This window comes from Heteronotia binoei, chromosome 8 (assembly GCF_032191835.1).
Source record: "Heteronotia binoei isolate CCM8104 ecotype False Entrance Well chromosome 8, APGP_CSIRO_Hbin_v1, whole genome shotgun sequence".
Taxonomy (NCBI): Eukaryota; Metazoa; Chordata; class Lepidosauria; order Squamata; family Gekkonidae; genus Heteronotia; species Heteronotia binoei.
In genome coordinates this window covers 4,956,488-4,975,688 of record NC_083230.1, presented here as the reverse complement: position 1 = coordinate 4,975,688, position 19,201 = coordinate 4,956,488, and the positions used below count along the sequence as shown (strand labels likewise).

At 42.2% G+C, this 19,201-nt stretch overlaps 1 protein-coding gene across 1 annotated transcript in view; it reads left to right on the top strand.

Moving 5' to 3' along the window:
* PTPN12 (protein tyrosine phosphatase non-receptor type 12) overlaps nucleotides 1-19,201 on the top strand; it is a 142,096-nt gene that overhangs the window by 114,796 nt on the left and 8,099 nt on the right. The window contains exons 12-14 of the mRNA XM_060244687.1: nucleotides 9,301-9,389; nucleotides 16,865-17,844; nucleotides 18,864-18,938. Coding sequence (XP_060100670.1) covers nucleotides 9,301-9,389; nucleotides 16,865-17,844; nucleotides 18,864-18,938 — 1,144 coding nt within the window. The remainder of the gene's footprint in view (nucleotides 1-9,300; nucleotides 9,390-16,864; nucleotides 17,845-18,863; nucleotides 18,939-19,201) is intronic.

Genomic DNA, 19,201 nt, shown 5'->3' with positions numbered 1-19,201 from the left:
TTTGATATTGGTACAACTAAAGATAATATATAACATATTTGGGCTTGACTCTTTTTGGTGGGTTTGCTCTGAAACAGATGTTCAGTTGCATAATGTATAGACCTGGGTGTGTGTTACAAATGGCTGTGTACAGTAAACTGTTTAATAAATTGCATTTGTCCAAGTATGACTGAATGGGAGTGATCATGTGAAATACCCGAGTATATGTTCTGTTCTAGTAGTGCTTCCTCAGATTTCTCAGACACAGTCATTGTTTGACAATAGGAACCTAGAAGGATGTTGCTTAATACTCCATTAGCAGTAGTATGTGCGAAAAGGATCTAGGGGTCTTAGTGGATCATATGCTGAACATGAGTCAACAGTGTGATGTGGTGGCTAAAAAGGCAAATGCAGTTTTGGGCTGTATCAACAGAACTATAGTGTCTAGATCACAGGAAGTCTTTACTCTGCTCTGGTAAGACCTCACCTGGAGTATTGTGTTCAGTTTTGGGCACCACATTTTCAGATGGATGTAGACAAGCTGGAATGGGTCCAGAGGAGGGTAACAAAGATGGTGAGGGGTCTGGAGACCAAGTTCTATGAAGAAAGGTTGAAGGAGCTGGGCATGTTTAGCCTGGAAGGCTGAGAGGTGATATGATCACCATCTTCAAGTACTTGAAGGGCTATCATATAGAGGATGGTGTGGAATTGTTTTCTGTGTCCCCAGAAGGTAGGACCAGAACCAGTGGGTTGAAATTAAATTAAAAGAGTTTCTGGCTCAACATTAGAAAGAACTTTCTGACCATTAGAGCGATTCCTCCGTAGAACAGGCTTCCTCGGGAGGTGATGGGCTCTCCTTCCTTGGAGGTCCTGTTGAGCTGGCATTAGTCACAAGAGCACTGGGTTCAGCTCTGGGCAGTAGTTGGTAGGGTTGTGCTGCTGGGCTGGTCACTAGTAAGCTGGTACAGGGTATATTCAATGCACTGATTCTGTGGTGCAGTCCTTGCAGAAAGCACCCCCCCCCCTCCTGACAAGTTTGTAAATTGGAGAGCTTCTCAGATATGAACTGAGGTCCTGTGTGTGGCACTGCCACAGTGTTATTTGTTCTGCTGGGCACACATCATTGTTATGCTCCTGGTAAACAAGCACCCTCACCACAGTTGATTTTCCACTGTGGAGATTCTCAGGGGTGTCAAACATGCAGCGTGGGGGCTGAATCAGGCCCCCGGAAGGCTCCTATCAGGCCCCCAAGCAGCTACCTTGTCTGCTTCTTTCTTCCTCTCTCTTGCTTCCTTCTGTGTTTCAGCTTGCTTTGCAAGGCTCAATCGCACTGGAGTTAAAGAGCAAAACCTTGATTTTCAATTGGTTAAGGCTCCTCCCCCTCCTGGTCCCCTGGGGAGGGAGGGAAAGAGCCAGAGCTTCATTTGCCTAGCTCCCTGGATCCAATGGGAGAAATACTAAGACGACCAACAAGTACTAATGTTTTAAGCATGTTTTATTTTAAGGTGCTTTAAAAAAAAAAACCCTTTAGTCGTGTTTGTCTGTGTCCTTTAAAAAGTTTATATCTCTGCTACCTAATCTTAAATAGGTACACACATGTCCTGGCCTGACACAGCCTGGCCCAGCCTGACAAGGTCTCATTAATGTCAGATCCAGCCCTCATAAAAAATGAGTTTGACACCCCTGCTCTAGAACAATCTGACTGCTGCCTGTGTTTGCTAGTTCTTCCCATCATAGGAATCAATGGGGGCAACTCTTTTTGGCCCAGTCTTTTGGAACATGGCGGTTCTTTGGGGAAGAGGTTCCTGCAGCTACACTGCAAATTTGGTGCCTCTCCTAAAACTCCTCCCCCCTCCCAGATTATATTCTATGAGATTTTGCCATTGACTTTAATGGCCGATAGGATATGATGGAACTATATATTCAGGATTCCCAAAAATCTGAACCAGCTTGCTTTACTGAACTTGGTATTTGGGGATATATGGCAACTCTGAATACTTTTAACCTCAAATAACTCCGAACCCGAATAGCACCATTTTTTTTTCCAGTTCACATCCCTAACTACCATTTATAAAACAAGACCCAACAGCTTCCCCATATCCTCTTTGTACATCTCTAGATCAGTGTTTCCCATTTGCAGGGTCGTGACCTGGTACCGGGCCATGGAAGCCTCACTACCGGGTCACAAGAAAAGCCAAAGCTAGCCCTGCCCTAGCAAAGCTAGCCCCGCCCCATCTCTGTGTTGTGCAGAGAGGAGCTGGGCTGCCTCTCCTTCTCCCCACTCCCAGTGTTTTGAGAGAAAAGCTAGCACCCACTGGCACTTTAGACCCATGAAGTGTTCTTCAAGGTATGAGCTTTCATGTGCCTTGCAGTATGTTCTTTTGGGGAGATTTCCCCGGGAGGCCTGGGTGGTGTATGCTTTTTTCAGCTGGGAGGGGCGGGGAGTGGGCATTCCAGTAGCTATTTTTTTTTTTTTACCAAATAACCCCTGGGCAGAATTTTTGCTGGCTGGGGTCATCTGATGGTGAGGAAGGCTTTTTTTTTTCTTTGCCCCCACTTCTTTCTTTCTTTCCCTGCAAGTGATGTTCTGTCTGTATTCTTGGTGCTGGGAGGGGGGGAAGCAACAGTGGGAGGGCTTCTAGTGCCCTGGCCCCACTGGTGGACATTCTGGTTCTTTTTGGGCATTGTATGAGGGAATTTTGGACTGGATAGTCCACTGGCCTGATCCAACATAGTTCTCTTATGTTTTATGTTTTTTCTTTCCATGTCTTGTCTTGTCTTGTCTTTCCTTTCTCTTTCTCTTTCTTTCTTTCCTTCCATTTTTACTGGATGAAACTTTTCTGTTCATCATACTGTTGTTGCAGACATAGGAGCTCTGCCAATGAAAAGTTGGCACCCCCGGTTGTAGCCAAGTGGCCTTCTATGAGATTTCTGTGTGAGTGAGTGAGAGTAAGAGGTGTGGGGCAGAAAGAGATTATTGGAGATTACTGTGGTATATCTCAACAGCACTGGAAGAGATGGTACTATGAACTTGGCACCATTTTACTGGTTCTGCTTTTAACAGCTGTCTGACACCAAAATTAAACTCCTCCTGTAGATATTAAAAAGGATGAAAGTAGTTCACTGGCTAAGTATCTGCACAACAGGTTGCTTTTAAAGGCATGGAAAACACAGCCAGTAAAAAGCTGCAAGCCCCTCATAAATATCATTTTTGGGATAACTGCAGAAAAGCTTGTGTGAACTTCATATAACTTGAAATTAATTCATTAATTGCAGTACAATTCTCTGCTACCTTTCACAACAATTTCCCCATGTTTCAACCAAAGAAAAATATGAAAAATAGCTGTCAAAAGATTTTCTTGAAACCAAGCAAGCTTGGTTGTAGCTTGAGTCAGGGTTCCGGTAGTAGCAGCTGAAGGAAGGGCCTACTAAATGTGTCAGCATATTTTGAGGTGGAGCAGCTGCCAGGGCCCAGTGTGGGTGATACATAGTGCTGGTATTCCTGATGGCAAAGGCAACAGCACTCCCAATTGCATACACTGGCCAGTGCTGTTGAGGAAGGGATGTGTAGGTGGTGCAGGCAATTGAACATGGGCATTAGAAGTGCTTGCAAGCTTGAGAAGAATACACAAACAGGTGCATGTAGGTGTGGTGGTGAAAAGAGAGGACCGCCCACTTTCCACCCCCATTTTGGCTCAGCATGAGTTTCAGAGAGATTTTTCTGAAAATAAATTTACTTCCGAAGAAGAGGCAGGTTTGGGGAAGTGCCCTGGAAGTGACATCACAGGAAAAGGTGAAGTTTTGGGTCAGTGTGCCCCAGAAGTGACATCTCTTGGTCCTTGACACCACAGGAAATGGCATAATTCCTGTCTCCCGGCTCCACCCCCAAAGTCTCCTGGCTCCACCCCCAAATTTTAGTGGGCCACGAAGGAGAAGTGTAAAAATAACTGGGCCACGGGAAAGAAAAGTTTGGGAAAGCCTGCTCTAGATGTATGGAGAGTATGTGAGAAAGGGAGGAGGGACTTGGTCTAGTTTCTTCTGTGGGGAGGGGTTGTTAGAAAGGACTGTGAGCAGCAGCATGAATTTCTTGTACTATGTTAGCCTTTTGTGGAGGGAGGTTGACTTGCATTATTTCACATTTTATGAGCTCACTCAGAACTCGGGGAGAGAGAATAGTAGCAATCACAAATAATGGTTGCTAACAAGTTAAAGCAAAATGTCTATTCCTACTTCAATACCTAGAAGCGACTCCAGAAAATGTTATTTAACTGTAAAACAGCCTTGAAGTCCACTTCTTGAGTCTGTTGTTATTTGAAATTATTTAAGCATTGTTTGGTTTCAAAGCTTAATGCAGAATGCACAGTCCAGGGATTGCTTCTAGGCTTCTGCTAGCCATTTGTTTTTCTAAAGTAAAAATTCCTAAATCTTAGCCTTTTCTCATAGAAAATCTGCTTGATAATTCTGGTTGCCCATTTCTGTACATTTTTTGGCTTTAGTATCCTTTCAAGATGAGTAAAGGGTAATTCAAATGCATCCCCACCTTAATTCTATACAAGGGCATTATAATGCTGTTCATTTTATTTTCAGTCTCTTTCCTAATAATTTTTCATATAGAATTTGCTGCCTCCTTCTGCAGTCACGTAATAAGGTGACAACTTCATTGTTCTGTGCACATAGTGAAATACTCCAAGATCTTTCCTTGCAAATCGCAGCTGGTTCAGACCACATAAGTTTATGTCAAAGTTTGGAATTTTGCTCAAATCTGCACCACTTTACACTTATACTGAAATTCATTGTCATTTCTCCTGTCATGAACTCATTCAGTTTGGAGAAATTTCTCCAGGCTAACTGGTTTGATACTGTGTGAGACAGGATGGTGGGCTAGAGGGGCCACTGGTTTGATCCAGCAGGGCTCTTTTTGTGTTCTTAATTACTCACAATCCACTTTTTGGTTTCCCTCACCTGGAATAATAATTATTTTTTTAAAATATTTAATAATTAAATAGTGCCTGTCCCATACAGTTTTGGAAGACCTCACTGCTTGCTTCCTTCAGTTGTGAGACCTTTCCACTTAACGTCTATCCTCTGCTTGCTTTTTTTAAAAAAAACATTACCAATATAGACAAGGACCTCTTTCTGTTACCTTGAGACTTACCTTTAAGGGTTTTCTGGGAAGATGCCCGGGAGTCTCTTTTGTGGGGCAAGAGGGATGAGAGTGCAGGAATACCATGTCTACTATTTAATCAATATCCATGTGCTTGTGAACTCTTACAAAGAACTCTGAAGAGGTTGAGAAATTTGGATTTCACTTTCTAGAAGCCATACAGATTTCCTCAGTAGGTCTTGTCCTTCTACATACTTAGAAATTATGTCTTTAATGTTTATCCAAACCTTACATCAAGCTAACAAGCTTATTCTGTTATTGATCCCCTCTGGACCCCTTTTTAAAAATTGGTGTAGAATTTGCTGCTTTCCAGTCTTGATTTTAGTGATAAGCTTTGAGGAGCTGTGGCTGCTTAGCATGCAGAAGATCTCAGATTCAATTCCTGGCATCTCTGCATTATTTTAGGAGGTAAACAATTTTGCATGAGTTTGTTAACCCTCTGCTATATGCCATCCAAACCTAGTGATGGGGCACGGCAATAGTTCACTGAACATTTAAGAACATAAGAGAAGCCATGTTGGATTAGGCCAGTGGCCCATCCAGTCCAACACTGTGTCACACAGTGGCCAAAAAACCCAAGTGCCATCAGGAGGTCCACCAGTGGGGCCAGGATACTAGAAACCCTCCCACCATGCCTCCGAAGCACCAAGAATACAGAGCATCACTGCCCCAGACAGAGAGTTCCAACAATACGCTGTGGCTAATAGCCACTGATGGACCTCTGCTCCATATGTTTTTCCAATCCCCTCTTGAAGCTGTCTATGCTTGTAGCCACCACCACCTTCTGTGGCAGTGAATTCCATGTGTTAATCACGCTTTGGGTGTAGAAGTACTTCCTTTTATCAGTTCTAACTCAACTACTCAGCAATTTCATTGAATGTCCACGTGTTCTCATATTGTGAGAAATAGAGAAAAGTACTTCTTTCTCTACCTTCTCTATCCTATGCATAATCTTGTAAATCTCTATCATGTAATCCCTCAGTCGACGTTTCTCCAAGCTAAAGAGCCCCAAGCGTTTTAACCTTTCTTCATAGGGAGAGAGTTCCAACCCTTTAATCATTCTAGTTGCCCTTTTCTTCACTTTTTCCAATGCTATAATATCTTTTTTGAGGTGCGGTGACCAGAATTTGTTTTCAATTCCCTTCCTAATAATTCCCAGCATGGTATTGGCCTTTTTTATTGCAGTCGCACATTGTCTCGACATTTTAATAGATCCAGACGGGCAGCTGTGTTGTTCTGAAGCAGTAGAACAAAGCAGGAGTCAAGTAGCAACTTTGAGCCTGCTCTGGCAGGATATAAATAAAATAAACAAAAATAAATAAATAAATAAAAACCAACAAAGTTTTATTCAGAATGTAAGCTTTCATTGTCAAGCATTGTATATCCATTCTATATTGCAGAAGCCAGATTTTATAATTGTTACTTCTATATTAGAGAATTTAGATTGTAGAGTTGTTACTAACCCAAAGTTAAAATGTGAGCACATCAAAGTAGCAGCCCCCACCTTTCTTCTTTCGCTTTTACTAACAAATGCAGGAATGTCCTCTTTGAAGATAAGACCTCCTGGGACTTGTTTCCAGGCCCAGCCAGGCCTGAACCCAGGATGTGCTAGTCACAATATAGATAAGGAACCCAGAGTGTGAATTTCACACGTGAATGTAGAATTGTTTATAGAACCTTTGATGTGCCATTTTAAAGCTTGTATTCTGGTGCTACAAAGTATCAGTCCCAATCTTCAGCTCGAATGAGCCACATGGATTATCAATAAACCTAACTTTGTTTCAAAATCCAAGGACTGGTTATTTTGAAATCTTATGCTTGACATTCATGTGCTCTAAGCACACTGTACCTGATTCCTTGTCTGATTAAGTGTGCTTAGAGCACACAAAAGCTTACATTTTGAATAAAACTTTGTTGGTCTTAAAGGTGTTACTTGACTTAGACATTTTCAGTGAGTTATCTACCACGACCCCAAGATCTCTCTCTTGGCCAGTCTTTGCCAGTTTACACCCCATCAACTTGTATTTATAGTTATGATTTTTGGTCCCAATGTACATTACTTTGCACTTGGCCATGTTGATCCCCTTCAGTCCGGCTTCCGCCTGGGCCATGGGACGGAGACAGTGCTGGTCACCCTAGTAGATGACCTGCAACGGCATCTGGATCGGGGCGGCTCGGCGGTGCTGATGTTGTTGGACCTATCGGCAGCGTTCGATACGGTCGACCATCGGCTACTGGCCCGCCGCCTCGCCGACGCGGGGATTCAGGGGTTGGCCTTGCACTGGCTTTCCTCTTTCCTTGAAGGTCGGGGACAGAGGGTCGCTATTGGGGATGAGCTGTCCCAGAGGCACACGCTTGATTGCGGGATGCCTCGGTGCGGTTCTCTCCCCTATGTTATTTAACATCTATATGCGTCCCCTCGCCCAGATTGCCCGAAGGTACGGGCTGGGTTGTCACCAGTATGCTGATGACACCCAGCTCTATCTGCTTATGGACGACCGGCCGGTCTGCGCCCCACAAAATCTGGACCGGGCGTTACAGGCTGTGGCTGGGTGGCTCAGGCTGAGCGGGCTGAGGCTAAATCCGGCGAAGACAGAGGTCCTTTGCTTGGGCCATCGGGGTCCGGGAAGGGAAATCCCCCTACCGGTTTTTGACGGTGCGCCACTGATTGCGACGCATAGGGTCAAGAACTTGGGGGTACTACTGGAGCCTTCCTTAACGATGGAGGCCCAGATAGCAGCCACTGCCAAGTCCGCATTTTTCCATCTTAGGCGGGCAAGGCAGTTGGCTCCCTTCCTGGAGCGTGACGATCTAGCAACGGTGATCCATGCAACGGTCACCTCGAGGTTGGACTACTGCAATGCCCTCTACATGGGGCTGCCCCTGTGCCGAACCCGGAAATTGCAGTTGGTGCAGAACGCCGCCGCCCGGTTGTTATTGGGGCTCCCAAGATGGGAGCACATTCAGACAGGACTCCGGGCTCTGCACTGGCTGCCAATATTCTACCGAGTTCGGTACAAGGTGCTGGTCATTACCTTTAAAGCCCTATATGGCCTAGGACCTGCCTACCTGAGGGACCGTCTCTTCCCAAACGTTCCCCAGAGAGTACTGAGATCGGGAACTCAAAATCTCCTTGTTGTCCCCGGGCCAAAGGAAGCCCATTTGAAAACTACAAGGGATAGGGCCTTCTCCGTAATGGCCCCTTCCTGGTGGAACCAGCTGCCGGAAGAGGTAAGGGCCCTGCGGGATCTTGCTCAATTCCGCAGGGCCTGTAAGACAGTCCTCTTCCGGCTGGCTCACAACTAACCGGCACTGAAACTTGAACTGAGTGTAGTTGTAAGATCGCTGTATGTTTTTAATGTTTTAAGTATATAACCGTGAGAAATGTTTAGATTTTAACTATGTAAATTGTGAAATGTTTAAACTTTTATGCTTAATTTTATACTCTTATGTTAGTTTTTATATGTTGTAAGCCGCCCTGAGCCACCTGGTGGGAAGGGCAGGATATAAATTACAAATAAACAAATAAACCTCATTTGCCGCATTGCCGCTCACTCACCCAGCCTTGACAGATCCCTTTGGAGTGCCTCACTATCTTAAGCATTTCATGATGTCCTTAGCAAAAAGGCAATCAACTTTAATCTCACACTGAAGAGATACTCAAATAGAACAGTTACATGGATTTCTACATATTATCAAGCTGGGGGGTGTGGGTGGGAATTAATTAAATTGGGTTTTTTTCCTATCAAGTCACATCTGATTTATGGGGACTCTGTGGGGTTTTCAAGGCAAGAGGCATTCAGAGGTGCTTTATCATTGCTTACCTCTGTGTCATGACCCTAGTATTTCCTGGTGGTTTCCCATTCAAATACTAGCTAGCATTGACCCTGGCTTGCTTCCGAGATCTGGCAAGATAAGACTTTTCTAGGCTATCCAAGTCAGGGCCAAATTGGATCTTAGGCACATTAAAAATATTTCTTCACTGAGTTGTAGATAAAACTAAAACCTGGTATTTATGTTACATGTTATAAGACTTTGTTTTTGCAATTTGTTTTTATTTTTCTTCCATTCTTAGAACTTTGATTTTGGTAGTGTTTATTTTTCAATTTGCTTTCCATCTTTCAATGAAAGTTTCTGGGATTTAATTTTCTTGGCAGAATGAAGTTAGCACAGAGAACACCGCTCGTTCTGGAGATGTCGAGAAACAGGATTCTCCCCCACCAAAGCCACCTCGGACACGCAGCAGGTATTAAAATTTAGTTTGATCAAGGTGTGGTGAAATAACACTTCATCCACAGGTGTCTGTAAATAATCTCAACATTTAGAGGCAAATTGTAATACTTGGTTGACTGTCATGGGTTAAGCTATGATCACCTTCATAGGCAGGCCAAAGGTTGCAAATCAGGTTCTACCAGCTAGTCTGCCTGCCTGTGGTTGATGCCTTTTCATATGTTATTTGTGGGTGACAAACAGAACAAAGGAACTTTTCCCTTGGCACCAGGATTTCCTTGTAATCATTGAAAGGAGAACCCTTCTGGAGACTAACCTAACAAGGTTTAAAAGGAGTCTGTTCTTTGGTTGGAGAAAGAGAGTGGGAAGAAGGATTTTGGAAAAGCAGTTTTAGGAACAAGAGAGGCTTGAATGGAAAAAAAGGGAGAATGATTGGGAAAAAGCAGCTGAAATATGACCTGAAACAGAAAAATTGTTCTGCTTAGCTCTTAACTTAAGAACATAAGAGAAGCCATGTTAGATCAGGCCAGTGGCCCATCCAGTCCAACATTCTGTGTCACACAGCGGCACACACACAGACACAGACACACACACACACACGCTAATAGCCACTGATGGACCTCTGCTCCATATTTTTATCTAACCCCTTCTTGAAGGTGGCTATGCTTGTGGCCGCCACCACCTCCTGTGGCAGTGAATTCCACATGTTAATCACCCTTTGGGTGAAGAAGTACTTCCTTTTATCCGTTTTAACCTGTCTGCTCAGCAATTTCATCGAGTGCCCACGAGTTCTTGTATTGTGAGAAAGGGAGAAAAGTACTTCTTTCTCTACTTTCTCCATCCCATGCATTATCTTGTAAACCTCTATCATGTCACCCCGCAGTCGACGTTTCTCCAAGCTAAAGAGCCCTAAGCGTTTCAACCTTTCTTCTTAGGGAAAGTGTTCCAGCCCTTTAATCATTCTAGTTGCCCTTTTCTGCACTTTCTCCAGTGCTATAATATCCTTTTTGAGGTGCGACGACCAGAACTGCACACAGTACTCCAAATGAGACCGCACCATCGATTTATACAGGGGTATTATGATACTGGCTGATTTGTTTTCAATTCCCTTCCTAATCATTCCCAGCATGGCGTTGGCCTTTTTTATTGCAAACGCACACTGTCTTGACATTTTCAGTGAATTATCTACCACGACCCCAAGATCTCTCTCATGGTCAGTCTCTGCCAGTTCACACCCCATCAACTTGTATTTGTAGTTGGGATTCTTGGCCCCAATGTGCATTACTTTGCACTTGGCCACATTGAACTGCATCTGCCACGTTGATGTCCACTCACCCAGCTTCAGCAGATCCCTTTGGAGTTCCTCACAATCCTCTCTGGTTCTCACCACCCTGAACAATTTAGTGTCATCCGCAAATTTGGCCACTTCACTGCTCACTCCCAACTCTAAATCATTTATGAACAAGTTAAAGAGCATGGGACCCAGTACCGAGCCCTGCGGCACCCCACTGCTTACCGTCCTCCACTGCGAAGACTGCCCATTTATACTCACTCTCTGCTTCCTATTACTCAGCCAGTTTTTGATCCACAAGAGGACCTGTCCTTTTATTCCATGACTCTCAAGCTTTCTAAGGAGCCTTTGATGAGGAACTTTATCAAAAGCTTTCTGGAAGTCAAGGTAAACAACATCTATCGGGTCTCCTTTGTCCACATGTTTCTTCACCCCCTCAAAGAAATGTAGCAGGCTAGTGAGGCAAGATCTTCCCCTATAGAACCCATGCTGAGTCTTCCTCAATAACCCGTGTTCATCAGTGTGCCTACTCATTCTGTCCTTGATAATGGTTTCTACCAACTTTCCCGGTATTGAAGTCAAACTGACTGGCCTGTAATTTCCCCGATCTCCTCTGGAACCCTTTTTAAAGATGGGGGTGACATTTGCTACCTTCCAGTCCTCAGGAACGGAGGCAGATTTCAGTGAAAGATTACAGATTTTTGTTAGAAGACAAGTTCAACTTTGAGTTCTTTCAGAACTCTCGGATGTATGCCATCCGGACCCGGTGACTTATTAGTTTTTAATTCGTCTATTAGTTGTAGGACCTCCTCTTTTGTCACCTCAATCTGACTCAGGTCTTTCAACACCCCTTCCAACATTAGTGGTTCTGGGGCGGGCAAACACTTCTCATCTTCCACGGTGAAGACGGAGGCAAAAAATGCATTCAGCTTCTCAGCCATTTCCCTATCCTCCTTCAGTAATCCTTTTACCCCATGGTCATCCAAGGGCCCCACTGCTTCCCTGGCTGGTTTCCTACTTCTAATATATTTGAAGAAATTTTTATTGTTGGTCTTTATGTTTTTTGCAGTATGCTCCTCATAGTCCTTTTTTGCCTGCCTGATCACAGTCTTGCATTTGATTTGCCACAGCCTGTGTTCCCTTTTATTAATCTCACTTGGACTGGTTTTCCACCGCTTAAAGGAGTCCTTCTTACCTTTTACAGCTTCCATTACTTTGTTTGTTAACCATGCTGGCCTCTTCTTATACCTGTTTGTGCCTTTCCTAACTTGTGGTATGTATTTTATCTGAGCTTCTAGGATTATAGTTTTAAATAGTGTCCAAGCTTCCCCAAGGGTTTTGACCGTATTTACCTTTCCTTTCAGTTTCCTCCTCACATGCCTCCTCATCTCAGAGAATTTACCCCTTTTAAAGTTAAACGTGGTTGTGGTGGTCTTTTTGGACAACTCCCTATTTATACAAACAGTGAAATCAATAACATTATGGTCACTGCTCCCAAGCGGCGCAATCACTTTTACATCTCTCACCAAGTCTTGGGCATTACTTAGGACCAAATCCAGGATCGCCCCACCCCTGGTAGGTTCTGAGACCATCTGCTCCATAGCACAGTCATTGAGAGCATCAAGAAACTCAATCTCTTTCTCTCGACCAGAACACATATTGACCCAATCAATCTGCGGGTAGTTAAAATCACCTATTATGACATAGTTCTTACGTTTAGCCTCTATCTTTAAGCCTTCCATCATATTATAATCGTCCTTTCTCTTTTGATTTGGTGGGCGATAACAAACTCCCATAGTTAAATTTCCTTTTGGGCCCTCTATTTCAAGCCCCAAAGCATTTCTAAAAGGGAATCTAATTCTCTGACCTCAGTCTTACTGGACCGTATATCCTCTCTGACATACAGAGCCACCCCACCTCCAACCCTTCCCTCCCTATCCTTCCGATATAACTTATATCCAGGAATCACCGTGTCCCACTGATTCTCCTCATTCCACCAAGTTTCTGAAATTCCCACAATGTCTATGTTTTCTCCCAACACTAAACATTCCAATTTACCAATTTTACTTCGGACACTTCTAGCATTTGCATACAAACATCTATAATTTCCCAGGCAAGCTAGGCCCGCCACCTCCCTCCTGCCCTCTCGAATCTGGCAGACAGTCCATACTGTTTGTCACCATCATAGTAGAAAAATAGCAGCCAACCCTTCATCTCTTTGAGACGAGTCCTCCCGAACCAGAGACATTTCATCTCCTGTCGGCTTTCCCCCAAGATCAAAATGATAAGTTTAAGGGGAAAGGATTCTATTTCCTGATCCTTTTATTTTCTCTTTGCTCAGTAATTGTTAAACAATTTGTGTTCAGCGGTATGCTTCATGTTGTATAGTTAGTGATTGCAAACATAACTTAGTTTTTCCCTTCTGTGAAATTGGCATTATGGCAGTCTGCCTTCACCCATATCAGTCTAAGTTGGCCCATGTTTGCCAAGGCATAGAGTAATTCAGATCCAGGAAGGTGTTGTCACACCTTCTAAAGCAGGGGTGGCCAAACTGTGGCTCAGGAGCCACATGTGGCTCTTTCACACATATTGTATGGCTCTCAAAGACTCCACCACTTTGTCAGCCAGCTTGGAGAAGGCATTTAGAGTTAAAGTTGCTTTCTTTCCCCCTCATCCATTTTCCTTCCTTCCTCCCTCCCTCCAACATCTGCGTCTCTTCCATTACACAAACTATTTATTGGTAGGCTAAAATTGGTAGTATTGTTCTGTTTTCATCCTAGCAACATTTCATGGGATGTTGAACCTTTTATAAAGAGTTGTTATTGTTTTTTCCAGTTTGATCTGTTGTCGCATGTCTAGGAATGCATGCTTTAGATTTCTAGACAGTTTCTTAATTTCTAAATATCTGGGTTTGGATTTTTTTTTGGGGGGGGGGTTAGGACAAGTATTTCCATATTCTGTTCTTCTAGTGATTTGGACAACCAAATTGATATTGTAACTTGACAGGTTTTTGGTTCCTTGATATTCTTTTAGCACCTTGATAACAATAGTTTATTGCTTGATCATGAAACAACTGTAATCATCCATCTAATGTTTGATTCAGATGCTCTAGTCAAACTCTTAGCAGTTGTGAATACATTGAAATATTCCTGTGGGATCCATTTTTATACCGATAGCCAGATGACCTGGTGTCATCCGTAGATCAATCCTGGGAGTAAGCCCCACTGAATAAACCTAAGTAGGTTTCTGAATAGACCACCTTAGTATTTGCACTGTAAGACTTGATTAGCATAATTGGCATTCCTAACTTATTTTTAAAATAGATCTCCCACCTTCAAAGCATGAAATTGTAAAACTATATTAGCATAAAACAAAGTTTAACAAATTTGTAGTCATTTTGAGCTTATTTACAGATATATTTGTATACTTTTGCAGCTGATGAAATTATCAAATTGAAGCTTTTTCTTGTGCATGACTGAGTACAGTCTGATACTCAATAACGTGGATGCTAAACTTCAGTCCAGAGTTTAATGTGATATTACACTGATGATAATGGGACAGTTCCAGGTTTTCCTGGATTCCTGGAGTTTGGCAACAGAATGAATCAGATAATAATGTGTTAAAGAATGGCTTCAGCCTGCTGTCTGTCTTGACGGCTACTGGTAATCCTCTTCAAGCTGAAGTGTTTGTTTCCTATTTTCCCCTACTAAACACAGAAGACTTTTGATATGGTTTTAGTGGAAGATACATTTGTGGTAGCTCTTTATTGCCTTGTATCAGTCCTCCCTGTTGTTGCTTCTAGTAAATTGTAAGATACTTGGAATTTAGAGATGTGGCAGAAACTGAATTCAAGCCTTGCCATGAAATTGTATGATGTGGCACCTATTCATGTAGCTTGTTACTTTGGTTTGTCTTGCCTGGTTTTGCTTCAGAATGATCTAACTTATTCTGAAACTTGTGCTGACAGTTTATGATGACCATGCATTAGGTGATGTACAACATGTACTTTTAACATTTTGGTTGCTGTTGATGAAGGTTTGAATGTATTGTACTGCAAGCTGAAGGAAGAGGGATGTACTGCATGATGAAGGAGCTGGGATTTTGCCCCCCCCCCCCAACAGCATAAATACAATAAACACGCACTCACTGAAATAAACAATATTTAGATATGATAAACATAGTATCTTATTAGAATATAGAAGAAGTGTCATAACACAAACAAATTTCAGTCAGTGCAGCTCAATAAGTCCGTGAGTAATAGCTTCTGGTAATAGCTCCCGCAATCCTGTGATGCACTGTCTCTTTAAACTGAAAGGCTACAGAACTCGTTCCACGTGGCCCGCTTTTAACTTTTATCCAAATTTTCCTACTAGCGGTCACATAGGGCTCTAAAACAGCAGGGAAGAGACTGAAGTCAGCAGGAGAAAAATAAACTTCAGGAAATATGAGAGTACTCACCAAATCTAGACCTTCATGGTGGTTTCGCAATTGTCATTCGCTCTCTTTCTCAAAATAATATTTCTTTTCACAGAGCTACATAAATACAAATAAAGCAAACAACAGTGAACCATAACCCACAGCCATGCCTTTATGTGATTTTTTTCATGTTGCAATTCTTTTTACTCACCCATAGTTTACAGCTTTTAGCATAGGATCAACGCATTCACTTCATCAGTCTGTCCCCAGCTCTTGGTATAGAGAGCTATTACTTCCATTAAATACCAAACGCTCAATCTTTCTTAAAGCGATATTCTAAAATATCCAATTATAAGGAAGCAGAATGATCAATATTAAAATTAAGACCACTAGGGTATGCTGTCTGGAATGTAGTGAACTCTGATAGAATGAAGATTTTTCTGCCACCAAGTGCGGACTACTGACGAGTCTGGGTCAAAATGAACTGTGCTTGATTAGTTTATATGTGTGTCGCACATTGTGAATGTTTAATGATTTTATGTCTAGTTTACATCACTTCATTGGTTAATACAATCAATTTGTCAGTAATTATAGCCATGAGCTTTGATCTATTTTTGAACTGCTACTGTTCAGCAGCAGCCCCCCTATGACAGCCACTATGGCATAGGATTTAGGGCTTCAGAGCGGGTCTGTCAGACCCAGGTTCTTGCTGTGAAAGCTGAGTGATTTCGGACCACTCACTGGCTTCTAGCCTAACCCACCTCACAGGGTTGTGAGAGGAGAATGATGTAAGCTGCTTTGGTTTCTTCCCCCACACTGTGTACACAGTGTAATATCACACTTTCCCTATGTAGAGGTTGCAGGGAGGGGAAGGCAATGTTAAGCTGAAGTCAGAAGGGCAGATAAAGGGAAGGAGATAGGGTTGCCCACTCAGGGTTAGGAAATTACTGGAGATTTAAGGTGTGGGGTCTGGAGAGAGTGGGGTATGAGGAGGGGTGGTACCTCAGGCAGGTACAATGCTGTTTCCCCCAGGGGAACCATTGTTGCTAATCTCCAGGTGATGGCTGGAGATCACTTAGAATTACAACTGCTCTCCAGATGGCAGAGATCAGCTCTCCTTGAGGTGTGTGGTGGGGGGAGGACAGCAAGGGTGGTGGGGCACTCAACCAGAGCCTCTTTCTAGAGCCCACTGTATTTTTCTTCACAATGGACCATAGTAGTAGTACTAATTATTATTGTTATGTCTGCTAATGCAGTTTTTTTAACTGTCTCTCCCCTGTCACCTTCCAGGCACTGAGCTAAAACTTAATGTCTATTTCACACTTTCCTCCACATGCTGCAACAAGAGAGTACAAGATTCCTCTGAGTGTTTTTAAAACTGAAATTTCCATGTTTCATTATAGAATATAAACTGCCAGATTATGGTAGCATTTCCTTTCTACTTTTTGTTTAGCCTTTTAATACCTTTCCTTGTGTGTGTATTTCTCTTTTTATTATTCATGTCCTTAAAGTGTTTTTGGTCAAACCTCTTGTGCTTAAATATTTGTACAAGATAGGAGTTCTTGGTGCTATATACAAAATTATATCCGGCCTTTGCTTCATATTTATTGCATTATGAATCTTCTTGACCATCACCACTGTAGTATGGGTAAAATACTAATTTTAATAGTTAATGAAGTCTGTAGAAATGCTTTGCTAGCTCCTGTTAACTCTGATTAAGTAACATGCATAATAAGCATGCATAAACACCAATTATGGGGAATTTACACAACAATCTCTTTTAGCTGCCTTGTAGAAGGAGATGTTAAAGAAGAAATTCTGCAACCTCCTGAGCCTCATCCAGTGCCACCCATTTTAACTCCATCGCCTCCTTCTGCCTACCCAACTGTCACAACTGTATGGCAGGACAATGATCGATACCACCCAAAGCCCATCTTACACATTGTTTCTTCAGAACATCCAGCAGATCTGAATGAAAACTACTGTAAAGAAACTGACTATTCAGGGAAGAATGAACTTTCTGAATGTGTAGAAAAGAAGCTGGAGCACAACTTGAGTTTTGAAATTAAAAAGGTACCTCTTCAGGAAGGGCCAAGGAGCTTTGATGGCAACTCTCTCTTGAACAGGGGACATGCAATTAAAATTAAAAGTGGCTCTTCTTGTACACTGGGTAAGACTTTTAAACCACAGGAACAAGGCTCAGGAGATGCATTTGTTGATACTTTGCAAAACTCTTGTTTGGAAGACAACATGCAGCTACTGAATATAGCTGTAATATCTTCACTAGAAGGACATCAGTGTCTTATAGGTTCTGATGCTGTGCAGAGACCAGACTGTTTGCCTCTCAAGGAGAAGGGACATGCTAGGTGGTCGCTACAAGGGGCTGAAAATGTACAGCCCATATCAACACCAGAAGACCCACAGTCAGCTGTTTTATGTCCTGGTGTTAAAAATCTATCAGTAGTACCAAACTCACAATCTCACATGGATTCCTCTTCCGATGAAATACAAAACCTGCAACATACAGCTGTGGTTTCAGTTAGGGCTCCCTTTTGTTTTACAAATCCTCTGCATTCTGATGATTCTGATACAGATGAAAAGAGCTCTGGTGGAGCCAGGTCTCAGAGCATGTGTAATATTTCAACTGCAAGTGCCACAGTTTCTGCAGCTGTTTGTACAGAAAACATTTCAGCTAGGAAAGTATTGCCGATGTCCATTGCAAGGCAAGATGCTGTAATCACAGTGCATTCTAGCGCCAACAAAGGTAAGCTGTACTAGATTTTATCAATATTATTTACCTATATTATGTTTATCTTATTTTTCCTGGTTTGGAAAAATAAAGTATTTAAAGCTAAGTTTTGTATATTAAAACAAGGGCCAACACAGCTTGGTGGATAAAATGTTGAATTACTACTTGGGAAGCCACATTTTGATTGCCTGGTTATCATGAAATCATTTAATGGGTTTGTAGACGTTTTACTTCTTGTATCAAATCTCCAGCTGTAGAACTGCCTTAAGAATGATCAGATGTTCATGGCAGTTAAACTAGTATGAATGCATTTAGTGTGTATGAAGGGTATTGATCTGCTAGCAACTGTATTGCAATTTCTGTTCTCCAAGGTTGCAGCATGGTGACCAGCCATGCATCTATGAAAGTTGTGCAGAATCTTCCCATGTTCTTCTCTATTCTTGCAGTCCCTTTTATCCTCTAAAAAGATTATTCCAGAGTCATGGGGATCCATGTAAAGGAAAGCTGTGTGGGTAAAGGAAGGGGATGAAATCATCTCTCCTTTCTCTTCCATCAGCAGAAGTACACTTGTGGAAGACACAGACACATTTTTAAAATGAAGAGGAAAGTCTCTCTTTTCTCTAAACAGTCACTTATTACTGATCTCTTAACTAAATGAAGGTGTTATAGAAACAGCATCCTTTAATATGCAAATTTTTGCGGGCAGCTAGTCATATTGCTGCTGTGCAAAACACCCTTTTACAAAGTCATAATGTTTATTAATTTACAGAATTTATTTTCTGCCCAATCAGGGCCACCAATGCGGCTGACAATTAAACACACGGCTTTTTAAGAATGTAGTAAAACGAATTTAAAACCAAGAGTAAAATAAAAATATCAATGCTTGCATTGTACTTTGAAAAGATTATTCAGTTACCCATTTGTTATAAATTGTAATTTTGATTTCATTCCAGACGCATATGATGAAATGCCTTATCATTTTGTTGGAGTTGTGATAGTGATTTAACATGACTGATAATTTTATATGGTTTTAGATGTTGGTGCTACTGAAGACTCCTCTCCTCTTTCAGAAAGAAGACCAGAGTCGTTTGTGCTTGCAAGTGATCAGAGTGAGTTTAATATTTTTGTTAATCCAAAAACAGAGTATAATACTGGATTGCTATTGGTGGTTCTCTGTTGTGTAACGGATTTGTATAGATGTGTAAACAGCATATTTTAGAAATATCATATATGTAAATATTGTTGTTGGGGATTAAAATATGTATCACTTTAACCTGGCACATTTGTGTTCAAGACTTTCATTAAATATGTTGGAATTTTAAATGTGTACAGTGCCATGTTGGTCATTATTTTGTTGTTCACGCAATAAGTC